At 37.8% G+C, this 20,365-nt stretch overlaps 1 protein-coding gene across 1 annotated transcript in view; it reads right to left on the reverse strand.

The window, feature by feature from the left end:
• The window catches only part of PIEZO2 (piezo type mechanosensitive ion channel component 2), a 427,386-nt gene that overhangs the window by 39,983 nt on the left and 367,038 nt on the right, over positions 1-20,365 (reverse strand). Inside the window, 7 exon segments of the mRNA XM_036009325.1 lie at positions 1,288-1,470; positions 5,007-5,265; positions 5,656-6,132; positions 8,608-8,746; positions 8,749-8,774; positions 15,398-15,564; positions 17,264-17,430. Of these exon segments, the coding sequence (XP_035865218.1) occupies positions 1,288-1,470; positions 5,007-5,265; positions 5,656-6,132; positions 8,608-8,746; positions 8,749-8,774; positions 15,398-15,564; positions 17,264-17,430 (1,418 nt within the window).

A 20,365-nucleotide genomic window follows, 5' to 3' on the forward strand; every position in this document is an offset into this window, starting at 1 on the left:
GTCCCATTATAAGGGCTTTAAATGCTGAAATTTTCACTAATTTCTAGAAGTAACATTATAAGATTAATATATTAATATATTCATAGGAAGAATTAGTAAACTAGATTAATTCATCAAATTAATATAAATTGGATTAATTCAGAAAAACTGGAGCTTTCAGGCAAATTCAATTTTGGTTAACTGGTTTCCTTGAATAAAATACCTTTGCAAACCAACCACAACCCAGTGACTGAAGTAAAACTACCAAAAAATGAAAGGTTAGGGACTTGGGCACTTTGCAAGGTGACAGAAGCTAGAATTAAGATCTTGACCTAAGGTATATTCAGATGAACCCAATTTGAAGTAGGCCACTGAACAGGACAGAAGTTGAACACTGTTACATTTGTATCTATGCATTTATGTATATGTGTGTATGTGTTAACTTAGGTCAAGCCTGTTGTAAAAACAAACTAATAAAGATACTAGATAAAATAAATTGAAATATTTTATAAAAGGAAACAAACTCAAAGAGGAAAAATGTAAAGTTGTGACAACAGGTACATCAACATATAAAATGTGTACTATGCAATAATTTCTAATATTTATTATTGAGTCATGTATTTTACATATTTACAAGCTTAACTTATAGTTCATAGTGTATAAGAAGGAAAAAACCCACATAGTTTCTCAGGAGGATGACAAGAGTTACTGATCTGAGACATTTTATCCTGTGGGCAGGTCTTCCCAGAGGGGTGTGATAAATGGCTTACTCAACAATAGGCTTAACAGGAAGCAAAGCACAGCATTGGCTTCACTAGACCTTTAATGTAGAGTCTCTCAGTAAAGCCAACAGGTTCATGACAAGAAATTACTCAATAAAAGTAATGCTACTAGAAGAAGGTAGGTAGAGATTGCGCTGGAGATGAAAAGCAATGCAATCCACTCCAAATTCTAGCTCTCTGATGTTCTGGCTCAAGCTAATAGAATTTAGCTTATGAGGCATTAAGCTACTGTACATCATTCAAGCAATTCCCACATATTGGATTAATTATTATATATGTTCAACCCAGGGTAGAAATATGTAGAAACTTGTTCCCAGATTTATTGTAAGTTTCATTATTGAGCACAGAGTATTGGAGAAAATGTCCACTAAATGAATATAACTGTTTGTCTTTAAAAAAAATATAGAAATAGACATCACCCACTGGCCTCTCAGCGCTGTCACCAATACTAATGTTCACATTCTCTAGGAATATTACAGGAACAGAACTCATCAACACGTGCTGATTAACTGTTAACTTCTCATACCTTCAAAATTGATCGGTGAAAGAAAAGAGCCAGGAGCTGAATGAGATCATAAAGAACATAGCCTTCCTTCTTCTCCACACCTATAATATTAGGTGGGTGGTAAGGTTTGTCCTTGTTCAATTCTACATTCTTATTCCAGGGAAAAAACCCAAATTGGAAAAAATACTTGACCACGATTGTTACCTACACATGGATGATAAGAAAACAAAACAAAACAAAAAAGACCTTGTAAGAATAATTACACATATAGGAGAAATGCAATATAAAAAAAACTAAGAAAGATCCATTTCACATTTTTGATGATAAGAATTCACAAAAATATGTGGAATGATCACATTATCATTCTTATAGACCATGAACTTCAGAGCAGGAGCTAAATCTTACCCTCAGGAATGCCTTTGATTACAGATACATCAGGGCCAGTCAGGTTACTCATGATACTGCTTAAATACTTTTCTCTATTTTTGAGGAGTAGGCTAATTTATACTGATTAAAATGGTACATATATAATTATCTGGCTATTAAAATATGGTAATTAGAACACAAGAACTGAATAACATTTATGCCTTTTTATTTTATGTATTGTTTTAATTTATAATTTTTGTGAGCATCCACTTTTCATATACAAAATATTTACTTTACTCCATTCTCTTTCTTGTCACTACTTTATTGCTCACTGGAATTTTTTCTCAAAAAGAAATAAAAGTAAATTAAACAAACCAACCAGCAGTGCTAGTATAAATGTATAAATATTGTAGAGAATTGCATGTTGAGAGAAAAGGACAAATGAGAAAATTGATGGGTTTCATCTAAGCATACCTCTAAGGTCTATATCATTAGGCCTTTATAGCAATATATAAAATTCATTAAAAATAGTTTTAAAAGTCCTCTCTTGACCTAGAGTCTTCCTCTAGCTCATCTCTTCTCTCTCTTGTCTTCTTAGTCAAGCTTCTGCAAAGAACAGTTCCGTGTTTCTTATCTTAGTGAGTGACATCCCCATATACCAAATTCCAAAGAAACCTGGAGGTCATTCTTGCCTCTTCCATTCTCCCTCACATCCTAACTAGTTTTAGTCAATTATTAAAACCTCATTTATCCACTCATCTTTAACCTCTTTGTCACTGCATTCAGACTGTATTACTTCTAACCTAGACAGTTAAATTAGTTTCCTAGCTGGTCTCCATGCCTCCACTTTCATTCTGTGTAAAAACTTGCAAAAACACGGATTCAGTCTAGTCAAGGAGCTCTTTAAATCCTTCAGTACAAAGGGGATGAGTCCTGAGCATAAACCCTGTTGACGTTCCCTCCTGCTGCATTCTCCACTCATGTCTGCCTTCCAGCCATCATAAACCACCTGTCATTCTTGGCACTTGCCAGGTTGTCTTATGACTTCGTTTTTTTAGCGTGGGTTATTCCCAAAGACTGGCATTCCCTTTGCTTTTCATCTTTTGGTGACTTTACACTCATCCCTTAAGACTCAGCTCTAAGTTCTCTTCAACTGAGAAGTCACTGTGGCATCTAACCTCTTTCCACCCCACTGGGCTGCATGGGGCACAACACCCACCTAACTCTGTTGTCTCTAATGCAGTTTTGTATCACTTGTGGGACATTCTTGTTCCCATTATTCCCATTTGCCGCAACAGTCTGTGACGCATTGAGAAACAGAAATAGCGTTTTTCTTTTAAAAAGCTTGTCATGGCATTCTCATAGTGTTCTGCATTCTGCACATAGTGTTCAAGTTTTAGTATATAGTCCACATTGTGTAGTGAAGTAACATTAACTTAATTTCCCACTTCTTCACTCCCCAAAATGGAGTACCCAAATTTAACTTAACCAAGAAGATTTTATTTTTTAACTAAAAGGGGGTATACAAATAGCTCTTGTTCTCTTTTCCATATTCTCAGTATCTGCTCTTACTTTACTCCTAGGTGAGAAACTCTCTCCCACATAGGTACTAGAGGATGTACCCATTTTGTAAATAAGGAGTCATTTATGTCCTGGATCATGAAGTGAAGTAATAAAAGTAATATTTAAGAATAATTCTTTTGGAAAGATTGCAATAGACAGGCTAATTAAAGTAATAGATATATTGGCTTTACCTCTTTTATTTTTATTATGAAGGTAAGATACATGATACTGATACTTTAAACTGAATACTTTGAGATTTTTATACATAACTTTCTTTTAATATCACTGTTGAATTACTTATAAACCTGAAAAAATTCTAGACTCTAATGGTACATCCATCCTGAGTACTATTTTTTAAAGAAGTAATTACCTTTAAGAATTAAGTACCATTGTTAGTGAAAACCTTTCCTTAAGAGCCAGTTAAGAAAATTAGCCTTCTAAATAGAGCTTCCTTTTCTTTTCTTTTTTTTTTTAATCCTCACTCAAGGACATTTTTCACTTTCTCAGTGGCAATGAAAGGAGAGGAGAGGAGAGGAGAGGGAGAACATGGATGTGAGAGAGAAACATTGAGCGGTTGCCTTCTTGTACATGCCACAACTGGGGGTCAAACCTACAACCTGGGTAATTGCCCTGACTGGGAATCAAACCCACAACATTTTAGTCTATAGGATGATACCCCCACCAACTGAGACACACCACTCAGGGCCCTTTTCTTTTCTTTTTTTTTCTTTAAAATAATTTATTTTTTTTTTAAAGAGAGGGGAAGGGAAGAAGAAAGAGAGGGAATAAAACATCAATGTGTAGTTGCCTCTCACGCCCTGCTACTGGGGACCTGGCCTACAGCCCAGGCATGTGCCCTGACTGGGAATGGAACCGGTGATGCTTTGGTTCGAAGGCCCACACTCAATCCACTGAGCTACACCAGCCAGGGTGGGGTCCTTTTATTTTCAATTTTGTGGTGGTCATGAGACTTTTTGATCTTCCATATATTTAATAAGGCAGTATATAAAAACAGGTATAATTGGGCAGTGTCTCTTGTCCCCTCATCTGTGATTTGGGCTGGTGATTCTCCATTTGTCATTCAGATTTTGAAGTTGGTTATTGTATAACTTTGTGTTTTGATATGTGGAAACTGGCCTAAGTTTAAAAATGGGATATATCCTTGTTGCATCAAACTATATTCAACATGTACACTTCATTGTTTAATTCAGTATCCATTCACAGAACATCCACAGGTCCCAAGCATTATGCTTGGTTCTACATAGCACTATCATCTCAGTGGTTAATATCACAGGACAGACAACCAGGTTTCAGGAGTCTGCCTGACCTCTCACCATCTGGGTAACTTTGGTCCAATTATTTCACCTTATTAAACTGGTTCCTTATCTATTAAATAGAAATGATATTAGCACCTATCTTGTGTGAAGTGTGAAATGTAAGAAAATATATACAACTATTAGCACTAGATAACTGTTAGTTATAGTCACCTATCTAAGAATATTCATCTAGCGGCCTGGCTGGCGTAGCTCAGTGGATTGAGTGCGGGCTGCAAACCAAAGTGTCACAGGTTCGATTTCCAGTCAGGGCATATTCCTGGGTTGCAGGCCATGACCCCCAGCAACCACACATTGATGTTTCTCTCTCTCTCTCTCTCCCTTCCCTCTCTAAAAATAAATAAATAAATAAAATCTTTTTAAAAAATAATATCCATCTAACTGATGGTTCTGTGTGAAACTATCTGACAGTCAGGGCAGGCCAACCTAGATTGAATGCCTGAAGCAACCTACAGGAAAGTTCCATCCAAGGCCTACCTCTGTGTAGACAATGGCCATCATCCAGAACCGTCTGCTGGGCCTAGGGACAGACAGCATGGCCCAGAGGAAGATCAGAATGGGAAGCACGAGGGTGATCACAGAGGCAGAGACCATGTGGTTGAGGATGATCACAAAATAGCACACCATTTCTGAGCGGGCCACCAGAGTGTTGTACATGGCATAGAACAACAGCAGGAACCGGGGCTGGCCAATGTAGAATTTCTCTGACTCTTCAAGTTCATCATCATGGAACATCCTGTTAGAAAAAACATGACAATAAATTTATCTTAATTTCTCCAAATTACTGATTTCTATTTTGCATTATCCTTTCTATCCTTCCCCAATTCCTTTGTCACCAAAGGAATTACTTGTGGAAAAAAACCCAATAGTACATTATGGAAAGAAACCTGAGCAGTGGCTATGGACAGCTCTTGCTACCTCTACCATTCAGTGAGGAGTACTGAAATTTGGTTTGTATTTGCAGTATGACGAGTAATGAAAACTGCACCTGGTTGCTGTAAACATGTAGGTGGGTGTTTTTAACATGTGAGTTTTCTCTACTTATGACCACAGCAAGTGTATGGAAGCACTAATCCCTAGATGCATGATCCCAACATGCGCCTTCAATCTGCCCTCAGGCTCTTACTTGTTCACCAGCAGCTCACTAGCCGTCAGCTCGTGAGTCAGGGGCGGTAAGATGCTGGACTCCAGCCTGTCGGAACGGCTGTCGTCGGGGCTGACCGCCATGCGACTTGGGCCTTCAGAGTTGTCCTGTGAGCCGAAGGACAGGCGCTCAAAGCTGACTGCCTTACTGTAGGATGGCGGGACCTCCACATCTCCCTCCTCGGCGGAGGATTGAGGCAACTCAGTGTCTGGGGTGAGGCCGGCCTCCTCGAACTCCTCAGTCTCCTCAGTTTCCTGTGCCTCTTCCTCCCCCTCTTCTTTGGGCTCCTCTGGTCCATCTGGCCCCATGTCCACCTCGGCCTCACTGCTTTCATCGCTGGCGTCCTGGACCCCCACCTCCTCGTCCTGTTCGGCCTCCACATCTTGCTCAGTCTCCACCTCCTCTATGGTTTCTGTGGTTCCCTGGCGTGAATACAGCATGGTACACTGCGTGGGCTCACTGTCAGGAGAAAGGGATGGGCACAGACCCTGGTCTTAGCCTTCCTGAGAATCCTCTCAAACTCTCAAGACACATTCTTAGTACTCCCAAATAAAAACATCAAGGCTTGTGAGAAAATTAAAACACCAGATTTCCCCTCCCTCTGCTTTGTTCCTTTGGGATATTCATATCTGGTCTGCAGACTGTAAACAGGACTTTCTTAAATGCAAAAGCTGATGGTGCACACACCTGGTTGAAAATGAGAGCAAGTCACATGGCTCACAAGCTGTTAAATCTACCTATACATGGAGGCTTTAAAAATCATATCAAGATTCACAGCCATGAGTTCCAGTGTTATCTTTAAATCAAGACATAGCATAGCATACCTACCATTACACATATTTTAAAGCAAGTTGCATATGGAAATGAGAAGCCTTGTCAGTTTGGGTCTGTTGGTGTTGACCAAGATAAGCTCTATACTCAATGCTATGCAAAGGACCCACTCAGATCCAGAAGAGGATGATAGAAATGATAAAATATTGGCTAAATTACTTCATGCTTTATAGAAAAAAAATGGCACATTTCTATCACATTTGTTCCTTATCCCCGTTTTTCCATCCTTTGCTTTTTTCTTATTGGTGCTTCTTACATTGAATTTTCACCATCTTCAGCTCCTCACCATCTCCCCTGAGCTCTTTGTCTACACATGGAAATACCTATTGTTTTCCTCTCTGCAGTGTGATCTCTCCTTGGGGCCACTTGCTCTACTCTTTCTCTCTCCTCCCAGCTGCTTCCACTGATTTTCTTCCACCAGCTCTGCTTCTAGTATTCACTTTCTATCAGCTCTCTACCCTTATCTTCACTCTCCCTTTTTGACATTCTGTTCTTTTCTCTTGCATCCTCCACCTCTTCTTTCATGTTTTATCTTCCAACTTTGTCAGTTCCACGCAAAGTTGGAAATAAAAATAGAACTTCCACACCAGTGAAATTCATGGCAGCTTTTTAATATTGTCTGCCTCAGACACATCCAGCCCCCAAAGGGCAGAGGTACAAAAATTATCTGGAGATATGGAATCTGTGAATATAGAATTATAATTTGTTAGATTCTGAAATATGCACTGTTATCTGAAGGGCATATATAGGCAGCTAGGGTCCATAAACACTGAGTTTCTCAAATGCAAGGATTGTACCCATTTTTCTTATCATTGACTCCAGTGTAGACATATCGATGAATATAGGAATGAATGGATGAGAACTGGCTGAAGCTTAAGGCTGGAGAACCAGATTAGCATGAGTTTTTGGTACAGGTTCGGGTGTTTAATATTCCCAGGGCTTTGGCCCTAACCATGCACATCATATAGAAAGCGGTTAGAATGCCAAGCCAAACTGGCTATTTGCTGAGACTTACCTTAATTACACACAGCCTTTTAGGAGGCCCTGAAATTGATCACCTCAGGGAATTTTCAGACCACTGGAACTAATCTCAATAAAGTTCTAACTTCTAGTTACACTATATCCAATGACAGGAATGCTGTCTATTGTTCTGGACCTGGTCTGTCCCCAAAGGGATTCAGTAACTCCTGGTGCCTTCAGGAATCAACAAAGTGGAATAAGATAGCATGTGTCTGCTGGAGGACATCGCAAATGGCCAAGGCATTCCCATCTTTGCCAGGTTCTAGAACACTGCAGCGCTGTATTAAGTATATAGTTGCCAGAAAACAGAAGTTAGGAACCCTCTGATTTGCCAAAATTGAAATTCACTTTGGATTGGATTATTTTGGTGTCAGGATACACACAATGTAGCTGATGCTTCTGTGCCCCTGCTGACCATTCAGAAGCAACTCAAAAAAGAGCTTTTGGATTTTATACAAATAATTTCATTTATAAATGATTATTATTTTGTGGTAGGATTTAATGAGAAAACTTAAACCCAAAGTAATATTTTCCAAACAAAACAAGTTATAGTCTACTGCATAATAATATTCATTTAAAGAATCAATAAAGTATATTCTGGCTTTATACTTACAAATGTGGACAGATCTATTCTGTATCAAAAAATGACCATATATGGCTCATTTTCAGATTTTTTTCCTAATGTATATATCTTTTGATGAGGTGATGAGAAAAATTCTAAGTTTCCTGACACATTTTTCCCTGTGAGGACTGCCAAGATGAGCTCTCAATCAAGGATGAAACACGCTTATTTCTTTGAAAATGAAGGTGTTAAATACTTACAAAATGGAAGACAATGTTTATAATAAGGGTTTTTAAGAAACTCCTAACAGACAAAAACTAAAGAGCAGTTAGTTTACTAGATTACTGTCCTGGGAACAACTTACTATGTCCCAGGAATGGTGGTGGTTATGCTTTGGTTATTCATGCAAATTCTTAAAATAAAAAGAAAAAGAAAACATACATCACACAAACTTATATTTGCAATGACATAAGGGGGAAATATGATAAAATTATAGAACAAAGCATGCACAAGTTAAGCACCTTGATGCTAAACTGCCACTGTCAGCTGATGAGGAGGACATATCCAAGCTGAGCATTTTACGGAGCCTAGGTCGAGCCCGCTCACTTGTTTTAGGAATAGTTTCTGGTCCATCTAAATCATCAAGGGTAGACTGCCTTAGAACAGCATGGTTGCTTCAGTGTAGCAGCTAGCAGCGCAAATAGTTACAGAGACACAGTGTTAAAACACCAGTGGTAAATCAGTTTACACATGGATCAATCGACCAACACACTGCCATGCAGCAAACCACACGTGACCAACACCACTGACAACGACAACCACCATAGCGGGCTCAAGGACCGGGAAGGACCTGTTTGGCAGACAATTAAACACAGTAGTGCTGTGTTTAACAAAATATACTGGCTAGTGGTAACTTATGAGATGTCACTGTCTGGGTGGGACATGAAGACAGAAAAATTGTAAGTCCTCACACTTTTCTCATAGAGAATTCGTATCGTTATAACTTTGCAACTGAATTTTTCTTAATTGAGGAAAATGTGCTTTATTTGGAGCTCCCTGAGTTTATTGAGAGCATTTTGTACCCAAATTGCTTAAGGAGAAATATTTTCTCATGTATAATTTATATAAAAAGTTTCTATTTTTTTAACACAGTCTCTGAAATGAAAGCAGGAAACTCAGGGATAACTACAACAAACTGAATTTTCCACTGCATTTTCCAAGTGATATTCAGTGAAGCCAAACCAGATGCCTTACATGTGGAAGAGATGCTGGTTTGATATGCAACTGGATATAAACCAACATCAAAAAGAAAAAGAGAGAGAAATAAAATGGTACAAAGAAAACAACAAAGGAAGTCTAGCAATGGCAGGGTCATTTTGTCTGTTAACTTTTCATTTTGCCTAATAAATTTTATCTTAGGGATCATATTTTAGGTCAGGATGGATATCATTAGGATGAGAACCCATTGGCTAAAATCCTCAGCTCCTGTTCCCCATTGAAGCAACAACTGGGGAGGGAATGATGGTAGACTCAGGAATGAGATGCTACTGAAGAAGAAGCAAATACAGTTATGACATAGATATTAATTTCAGTTCAGACATACAGCTTAACTCCAAAGAGCCTTATGAAGGTGATCACTGGAATATGGATCTTCCAACCTGAACACTAATGACTTGGCTGATCCAGGAGAGCAGGCCTTTGTGATACAGGATGGCTGGTTCCCCAGCTGACACTGCTAAGCTGAACATTTTCATTAAGTGACCACAATAGGGAGCCTATACTATATGCCCAACCTCACAGCTGGATGCCTTTAGTCAATAACGGCAAAGCAGAAATGGACACCATTCAGAATATAACAACCTCTGGGGGTTGGGGAGCAGGAACTTTGAGTAACTCACTCATGGACCAGTTCAAGGGCTTTTCAGGTTCCAGGTGCTTTAGCACAACCCATGAGAACTCCACTGGGGCCATCCTGCTACACAAGTCACAGCTACATGCCCAGGAGAGGGGCAAGGCAATAAGAAAGATAAGCATGTAAGCAATCAAATGGCCTCTAATAAGGGCACAGGGGCTGATTTTTAAAAGAAGGCCATACTGTCTTCAGATGTCACCATGTCCTGAACAAAATGAGATGACAGCAAGGTAAAGTGGAAACACATGGAGCATTGGGCTTGCGTCTCCTCCACAAGGATATTCACTGGCTGTTGGGTGTTAGATAAATCAGATCCCCTCCTTGGGGATCCCCTCATCATTCATGAGATGAGGAAACAGGATCTTCAAATGCCTGTATTTCATTTCACAGTTTTAGAGGTGTAATCCCATGGTCTTTTTGGAGTTTGCAGGCAGAAAGACAAGGTGCACCCTGTCTTGTAGCACTCCTTAGATTTGCTGCATAAGAACCATTGTTTGGATCCCTATTTAACTTGTTAATTCTTGGGTTGAGTTCTATGGTCCTATTAAATTATCTTCATACCCCACACAATTGGATTATTTGGACTGTGACCATTTGTTGTCCAATCTAGGACAGTTTAAATGTATAAGGGAGAGGGTAGGGCTTTATAAAATAAACCCAAAGGACAAGACTAAATGGATGGTTGTTACATTGCAGGGTAACACAGCAACCTTTAGGTGACACCTTCCAAATGATAATCAGTCCCTTCTTCTCTAGGGATGCTCCTTAGGCTGTCACTAGTGTTACTTGCAGGAATTTAAACCAATGTATTTTTTTGAAAGATAATTTCTGATTTTACAATTGCTATTTTATATTTGGATTTGAAGGAATCATGACTATTTTACTAAGTCAAAAGGAACACAAATTCACTTGGTAGGTTCCCACTGCAACCTTGTCTACTATAAGCCCAAAGGTAAAGATAGGTGACATGGGCGCCAGGGCAGGAGCTGGGACAGATAGGATAGTACCACCTAGGCTGGGTCTTCTGCAAAGGGGTTAGGGCCACACTGAACATGTGAGTCCCTACTTGAGGATGATGCTAGATCCTACCCAATGACACAGGTATTGAGAGCACTTCTGTACTCGGAATACCTTCTAGGGAAGATGACTGCCCTTCTAGCAGTGAGCATGGCTTTCTATAGACTCTAGTGTAGACAAATGATTGGAGATTTGAAAGTTTCCTAAAGCAAAGAAACTTTCCTTCTTGCCTTGTTTCAAAATACAGAGATTTTTGTTGTTGTTGTTGTTGTTGTTGTTCTTACCTGGATTCCTGAGCTTGGGAAGTGAAAGGGGGAATAAATGGACGAACCTTTCTCCATTCATTGGCAATAACTCTGACAGCAGTTAACAATATGTTTTCATGTACCACTTTTGAAATTTCATGAAGCTATGTATTGTCCCCCAAAGGGAAAAGTGTACAGATATACAACTTTTTTCCCCCAAAATGTCAAAGGTTTCCATGAATAAGGGGGCAAATATATAAATTCATCTCCTAATGACATAGACATAATGGACCCCAGTATGTCTCCCCTTTCTTTAGGTTGAAAATAAAAAGTTAAACACTTAATTTTAAAGATACTGGTTTTTTACTAGTATTGTTGACCATTTTAAATTTGGGGGATAGTTTGACAGTCTTTGTAAAAAACAATTCATGGATTTAAATATCTTCTACCTCAAAATTTTTTATAGGGGCATAGTTTTTATACTTATAATTTTGGGTCAGATTTAAGGGCAGGTGTTTGATTTTATTTTTAAACAGCTCGTCTTTTTCTTCTATTATCCCTTCTACTGTTGTGATTTACAATTTTGGTTAATTTCTTAGTTGGGTAGATTGTTTAATTATTATGCAGTTAAAATATACTAATACGGGAATCATGTGTGTTTATTTTATGGAAAACTTATTTTCAGCTTCACTTTCTAGTATTCTCTTTGCTCTCTCTGATTAGTATGACACAGATTTGTTTCTGGAGCAGTTATTCTGAAGTCAGGTTCATGTATGGTGTTCAGGAGGCTGTGAAACCTTTGACATTTTTTGGATGGAAAAAAGTTGTATTTCTGTACACTTTTCCCTTTGGGGACAATACATAGCTTCATGAAATTTCAAAAGAGGTTCATGAAAACATTTGCTAACTGCTGTCAGACTCATTGCCAATGAATGGAGAAAGGTTAGTCCATCCATTCCCCCTTTCACTTGCCAAGCTCAGGAATCCAGGTAAGAAGAAAACAACAAAAATCTCTGTGTTTTGAAACAAGGCAAGAAGGGAAGTTAAAAATTTCATTAAAATATTATAAATCACATTATGGGACACCCTATTTTTGAAGAACAGATGGGAATATGCAAAACCAAATTATATACTATATGTATATATAATTGTATTCTTAACTCTGTGGGAGGAAATATTCCCAGTTAAATATAAACATGACTTTCAGTAAGATAAACAGAGCTGTCAGAAGCCTTTTATTTTGGAATTCCAACAAAGTGAAAAATAGTTTGCCTCAGATCCTGTCCATATTCAGTATGTACACAGCAGTGCTTTCCAAAGCTGAGTGTAGTGGGACAACTGTATATGGTATGCACAATAAATCAGTAAATAAAAGCAAAATATTTTGGAAAATGTACATCTAGAGTATCTCAGCATTTTTCTTCCCCATTCTCCCATTTAAAAGAAATGGTTATTTGATCATGAATAGGTCATAAAGTAGGTGATTTAGAAATTTTTACATTCCCCAGTTCATTTTCATTTACCACATAACTGGGAAATAACATTAGTCAGTATCTTGAATATTCACTACATTCAGACAAATCTTGCTTCCCTTAACTCCCTGCCAACATGACACACTTGACCATTTCTGCAAAGATGTCCTTGTAGTCTCCTTTTATTATGAAAGGTATAGCTACCATAGAATAACTTGGAATATGTAAGAGTATGGGTAGAATGGGGGCAAAAATGGACTTTAAGTTTTATCATGAAAATGAACTAAAGAGAATTTTCTAATTCAGTTTAAATTATTGATATATAGATGATATAGGTATAGATATGGACATAGACAGACATAGAATAGACATAGACATAGATATAGATGGAATTGTTGCAATACATGTAAGAAGCTTGGTAGTTTCCAAACAGGACAGTTTTTATGGTTTGCAATTAAGATAAAAATGAGAACAAAATCTATACAACAATGACTTTTGTCTCCATAGAGTCTGTCAAAGGAGACTGAAGCTCCCCTTTGAAAACTGACTATGGGACACTTTCAGGAAGACACACAAGGAGGCACTGTCAGCACTCAAAGATGCAAGAACATCATACTATTTTCACTTTGTAACAGATATTACCAATGACTTCAGAAATTAATTATTGAGAAATGCATGTGCTTGGGGAGGAAGAGAATGAAGAAATAAGCTTTATTATCATGTACAATGTTCTAATAATCAATTGTTTTATTCCAGGAATTAAAAGCATTTAAAACAGCATTTCAATTAGCAAATAAATGTTTTACCTTGAAACTCTTAAGTTTCTGTCCTAAGTGTTTCTTCTGTTAACAAAAATCTGTAATAGCTGAAATATATCTATTCCATTGGAACTTATAAATAAGAAAGTTTATTCCCAAATTAAAGTGAAAAATAAATCTTTTATTATTCCTCAAGGACTTTGAAAGAATCAATACCTAATTTCAGGGGACTGGAGGAGTCATATCCATGAAGAATTTTATGTGTCCAAAAATGAAACTTAAATCAACATATGTATGAATACATATATTTTTAAAAAATAAAAATGAAGTTTTAGCATATATACCATTTTAAACCTTGAGGGTTTTTAAAAACATATGTTTCCATACCAATTAATTTAGATCTGCATCAAATAGACTATTAGAATAAAGAATAGGCACAACTGGAGAAGCTAAAATACAACAATTTGGCAACAGCTAAAAATAGCACTTCAAGGCAAATTTTTTTACCCACCTCTTCCAATCAGGTTGCAATTTCAATTTGTAGTTATCTATTTTGGGTTTGGTATCTCAGTACTGATAAAATAGCCTTGGTTGCTTCCATTCTTTCATTTTGTAGCACATTCAGTATTTGTGAAGGACAAACAGTTCACTAGACCTTGGTGCCTTGCTCAGCATATGAATGAGGTATGACTGGGAGTAACCAAGGAGCTTCTAAACCAGTAGTGAGAATACAGCCCATCTCTGATGTCCTTATACAGCAGAAATTAGTCCAGAATTCCACAGATAATCCTGTGGCTGAGTCTTTCTTTCCAGGCTCAAACCACTTAGAGATGACTTATTACTATGTGTCTATACCAGAATCAAGCCCAGAGCCTGACATGGAATAGGTGCTTTTTAACATGTTGAATTAAAACAGTAAATACATGAAAATCCTCAGTGAAACAACTCTTTACCGATGAAGACAGACACAAGGTGTAATTCACTCAGTCTACCTAATTACCCTCGGCGTGTCATTTTCCTCCTAACACAGGATTTGTGCTTTAACTTGAAAGTCAAATCTGTACAGTTGATAGCAGCTGGTAAATACTGGGGTGCAAAGAATTTATAGTTTTTTTCTGGGATAGGCCATAAGAAAGACAGGTCGATTCTCAAAGCTGGCCTAGAGTGCCAAAGAGGCAAGGCGAGGAGGCAGCACACCATATGGTGGTTGAGAGGTCAGGCTCTGTGTTAAGCTATTACAGATGGTTTTGGACCCTGGGTCTGTTTATACATACTTTTGAGGTGGTGTGACTTTGGGTAAGTTACTTAACCTCTCTGCAACTGAAATGGGGATGATAACATTATGCATCTCCTAGGATAAACTGAGGTAACTGAGAAACAGTTCTAGGTGTTGGCCCATGGCAAATAATCACTGCAGGGTCCCTGTTGTGAGACAGTGCATGTGGTCACACAACTCAGGAAAGATGGGCTTCTACCATGAATCATAAAGTAACAATTCTGAGGGAAAACTATCAAAGATAACAACAGCAGAAGATTCTAGTTTAGAAGATACTTCGTGGAGTGGCATTTTTAAAATGAATTAAAGATGCAGCCCTTGACACAAATAGTAATTTGTCATTAGGACATTTCATTCTTGCTTGTCTCCAGCTTGGAAACCACTATCCTGTGCCTACCAATCATGCAGGTGTTTCTAATAGTTTTTGGTTGGTAAGTGATTTTATCTGGCTCAGTCTGGGGGAGGAAAACATTCCTTTAGCTTTCTTGTGCATATGGAGACATCCTAAATAGGGTAGCGATTCATGTAAGTTGTGATTAACTTTCACCTCTTACATTCATTTCTCATATTGATGAAGTCCACCTCTTTTACCTTTGTCCAAACCGAATCTATTGTTCAGAACACAAAATACCTGGAGATACTGTCATGTGAGTCTAAGCTATCCATCCTGTGGGCTGTCTGTGCACCTGAAGCGGCACCAGGACGATCGTCAATTGTGTCCAGTCCAGACTCTCTGGAAAGGTTCATGATGTGGTTCTGATAGTACATGTGGATGCTTTCCCGAGTGGGAACGTTGCCCTGCAGCGAAGGAGACATTGCCACAGTTCTTACTTGTCTCTGCAGCCACCTGGCATCACTCAATACTGACAGCTCTCAGCTACCATGCACACCTCGAGTAGGTTAACACAAAGCTAGTGAAGCTGGGGATTGAAGTCAGTTCATGGAGTTAATGGTGTCCAGTATTACTGGGTAATGCTAAACTAGAAATCCCTCTTGTCTAAGGATAAAGGTGATCAAAAGTACAAACTTCCAGTCATAAAATAAGTTAGACATGGGAATGTAATATATAGCAAGGACACTATAGTTAATAATACTGTATTGTACATGGGGGTACCTCTTTATCTGCAGGGGATACATTTGAAGATGCCCAGCAGATGCCTAAAACCATGGTACTGAACAATATGCACACTATGTTTTTTTCCTGTACAGATGTACCTATGGTAAAGTTTAATTTATAAATTAGGCATACTAAAGGGATTAATAACAACTAATAATAAGTTAGAACAATTATAACAATATACTATAATAAAAGTTATGTGAACGTGGTTTTTCTCTATATCTCAGCAAACTAGCACAGGTTGTTTTTTTCTTTCTTCACAGCTTCACCAATAGGAGATTCATTCTTATAGATCTTAGCACCTCGGTGTATGATTTTTTTCTTTCCTTATTAAGTCAGTAACTTTAACCTTTTTGTATAAAGGAAGTACTTTACAGCTTTGCTTTTGTATATCCAAATTGCCAACATCACTACTCTTGCACCTGGACACAATCACTATGACACCACCACAGTGGATCTGAGAACCTAGATGGGTATTAATTACCATCAGGCAGGGAGCTTATACAGCATGGAGATGCTGGACAAAGGGATGGTTCACATCCTTAGGTGGGGTGAAGAAGGGTGGCCTGAAGTTTCATCACACTACTCAGTGGGGCATGCAATTTAAAACTTCTGAATTGTTAATTTCTGGAATTATTCATTTAATATTTTTGGGTTGAGGTTGACCAATGGTAAGCCACAAAGTGAACCATGGATAAGTGGGGACTGCTGTATTTGAAAGTTTCTTAAAAATTTATGAGAAAAAAAATGTAACTGTGTGCTAATGAATGTTAAGTAGACTTATAGTGGTGATCATTTCATTTTATACATATAAATATATATAAAATTTATATATATATATATAGAATCATTATGCTGCACATCTGAAACTAATATAACATTATATGTCAATTATTTTTCAAAAAAAATGTAAAGAAATCCCTTCTATATATAATTTTATAGCTATGTATAAGTATATATAATAGTAACTTTTCTAGTAATAAACTTTTATTTTTAAATATATTGTATAAACCTTATATGATTATATTTTGCTGCTCTGTATGCATCCTACTGAATTTTTCCTATGAGATATTTCAGATCAATCTTCTCAGACTAAACAACATAATCCTTTATAAGACCCAGCAGAGTCTGTGCACCTGCAAACTCTGATGAGGCAAGGGGACAGAATGAACAAACCAGCCACTATTCCAGGACTCTGTGTGAGTGTCTGATTTTAGTTCTGAGCATGGAACATATTTAAATATACAGAAAAATTAAGGAGTTATGTAAAGATGGTCTGGAAAAAAAGGATTTTATCTTTTCCTACTTGGAGTTCTGGGTATTGAGTTTCACAATTTTTATAATGTGCGTAGAAACAAAAAAATATTCCAAGAGTATTACCTTTTTAATTTCTCTGGTCAGCATGCATCTTTCAATTCTCAAAACTGTAGATATATCAATATGCTCCCTTGAAATGGAGTTAAGCCAAGCTGTGAAACTATCCACTGTTGCCAGAAAAAGGACCCAGGTAAATTTCAAAATATTAAATATCCTCTTGATGATGTTATCTAGGAAGAAGAAAAAGAAACAAAATTTCAAAGGAACAAAATGCCATGGACCGTTTTGCTGTGCATAGCACCATAATGTTCTGCCAAAGGCAGGCCTGCTTTTGGCCCTCTGTACTCAGCATGACAGGGGGAGGACCCCTACAGCACAGGAAGCTCCCACTGAGTCTTTCTACACATGCAGGGCCAGCCTCCAAACCAAGCCAGGACAGAACTGTTAACATTTGATCACAACATTGGTCAGAATAGATTCATATGCAGATAGTTTTGATTAAAAGCAGAGATTATATTCAAAGACATTTCTGTTATTGGCATAGGAATAGAAACAGTTTGTATTTATCCAGGCAATTGGATCCTATAAGTTTTTCTTCTGTAAGTTTCTTCTTTTCTTAAGTAACAATAGTTGTTGGAAACAATTCTGTTGATTAAGAAACTGATATTTCCTACTGCAGTTGCATTTCAGTTAAATCACCTTAAAGCTATCCTGTAAAGAGAGCTTAGTGTGTGTGCTAAGAGTATATATCTATACCACTGAACTATCCTTGTTCTTAATTATACTGAGCTATGCTAACTACAAAATACTGCACATGAGATCGATGCTCCCTAAATCAACAGAAGCTGTGAAATTCCTGATGCACTTGGGTCCTCTTCCTTATCTGTAGTTGTGACTCAGGAAGCCCGGAACACTGCCCGGTGTAGCAGGTTCAGCTCTGATTGCCACTGTGTGCCTCATGCTGTCTCAGTGTGGCACCTGCCTCTCCCGTTCCCTCAGAGAACTCAGCATAAGCTCCTGATTACTGATTAGGTTTAAGGAGATTCCATAGCTGTGACCTAACTTTTTAAAGGTCTGAATCAAAATAAAAGAGGGGAGATCCTCTATTAACTGTTTTGCTGGTTTGCTCATGTAAACCAATAGTTTTTCAACTGGTATACAAGGAAACTTCCAAGACACACCACCAAATTTTGGTCAATATTTACTTTTTTAAAAATTTGGTACTTAAAAATTTAGTTTTATTAAGTATTTCAAACCTTGATTACAACAATAAAGTGAATATTTAGTGAACATGACAATGAATTGTTTTACTATTTATTAAAAACAAATACCACCAACAAGAAAACAGCTTGTATCTCTCTGTGCCCTCTCTCCCCGCAAAAGAAGAAAACCAGATTCAAGTGTCATAGCAAAACTTTAATGAATTTAGAATTAATGATTATGGTTTGGAATTAGTTTAAAATCATTAAGATAGCATGTAGAAAAGGGCATAAGCCTTTATGATTTTGTATGGGGGTCCACAAAACTTTTTTCTGGACAGAGCCTGATGGTAGATGTTTTTGGTTCTCCAGGCCATCCTGTCTCTGTTACAACTAACCACTGCTGTTGCAGTGTGCCAGCAGCTGCGGACAATGAATGGTCTATGAATGGGCATGATTGGGTTGCCAATAAAACTTTATTTACAGAATTTAATAATTTTCATACATCATAAAATACTCTTTTAATACTTTTTCAACCATTAAAAATGTAAAAATCATCCTTAGCTAAGAAGCCATATAAAAACAGGTGGCAGGTGGGATTTGGCCCAGAGGTTGTATAGTTTCCTGACCTCAAATCTAGTGTAATTACATATGACCATTGGGTGACTCACCCCTGCCCTCCACCAATCCCCTCTCTACTTTAATTCTTATACCACAGTGTGAATCAAAGTTTAACTTCGTGATTGTAAAAAGGAAAAAAAAGTTCTTTGTGAATTGAGGTGCCTAAGAGGAAGGGAGACTTTCTCTCAGGTAAGTGTTTGCTTTTTTTAAAAAAGAGAACCATTAGAGGAAGCTTAGCTTTATGTGGGATGGCCTCCAGACAGAGTCCAGACGGACAAGAGATGAATAAGAGTTGAATAGTTCTACCTACTGGAGTAACAAGAACCTCAGAATTGCCAGCTGGTACCTGGGGAAGAAAACCAGGAATCTGGAAAAGGATATAGGGGAAAAGTTAAATAAGAAGGACCTGGAGGGACGAGGCTCTGAGCCACAGGTGGCTGTGAAGCCAGATCCCAGACAAACCAGCTGGTGAGAGCCTGCTGAGGTGGGTGATGGCTGACTTTCCCTTTGAATATTTCGGGCTACACAGCCACTGCCTCCCACTATCCCCCCAAACCTCAGTGAAACTGTATCACACCTAACAGCCTTAAATGTGGTGTCCATTAGGAAGTAGGGAAATGAGAAAGGAACCTTCATTGAGCAAAGCAGCCCAAGAAGGGAGCAGCTGTTTTGTGAACTGAATGAAGTGAGTTGCTACAGATTCCACAGAAGAGCAATTCTGAGCCAGAAAGCTCTGGAAACACCTACATCCCTCTGTCCATCCAACACTCCTGTTTCTCTTTTGATCTTGAGCAAGGCATGCATTTACCACAGTAGTCTGGATAGAACCTCTAGGCCTTTTATGTAGACATCAAAGGCAAGTTTGACCCCTGACGGCTGAAGGACTTGAAGTTAGTTATTACTATTAATAAATATTAACAACATATATTTTTAACAACTTTTTAAAATAATATTCAGTTATTTCCTTAGAGGTCATAAAATAAATATAATTATTTTACAGTTTGCTTATGGTGGTCTTTGGTGTTAAAATAAAATTGTTGTGTTGGAGACATGTATAACAAGCACTTTACTAACTTGGGTGATCAGAAACTAACATGTGAAATTAAGCTTTTCATTTTTACTTATTTTTAAATCATAGAGGCAGTAGGTCATAATTGTTAAGAGCACAAACTCTGGGTTTGGGCTTCTTGGGTTCATATCCTAACTCTACCTCTTAGTGGCTATGTAAACTTTGAAAAGTTAGCTAATCTTTCTCTGCCTCAGTTTCTTAACTGTTAAATGGGGAGAAGAGTTTTTGAGAAGGTTAAACAAGTTAATATGTCTAAATTTCTTGGAAAAGTGCCTG

The sequence above is a fragment of the Phyllostomus discolor genome, chromosome 9 (genome assembly GCF_004126475.2).
Source record: "Phyllostomus discolor isolate MPI-MPIP mPhyDis1 chromosome 9, mPhyDis1.pri.v3, whole genome shotgun sequence".
Lineage (NCBI taxonomy): Eukaryota > Metazoa > Chordata > Mammalia > Chiroptera > Phyllostomidae > Phyllostomus > Phyllostomus discolor.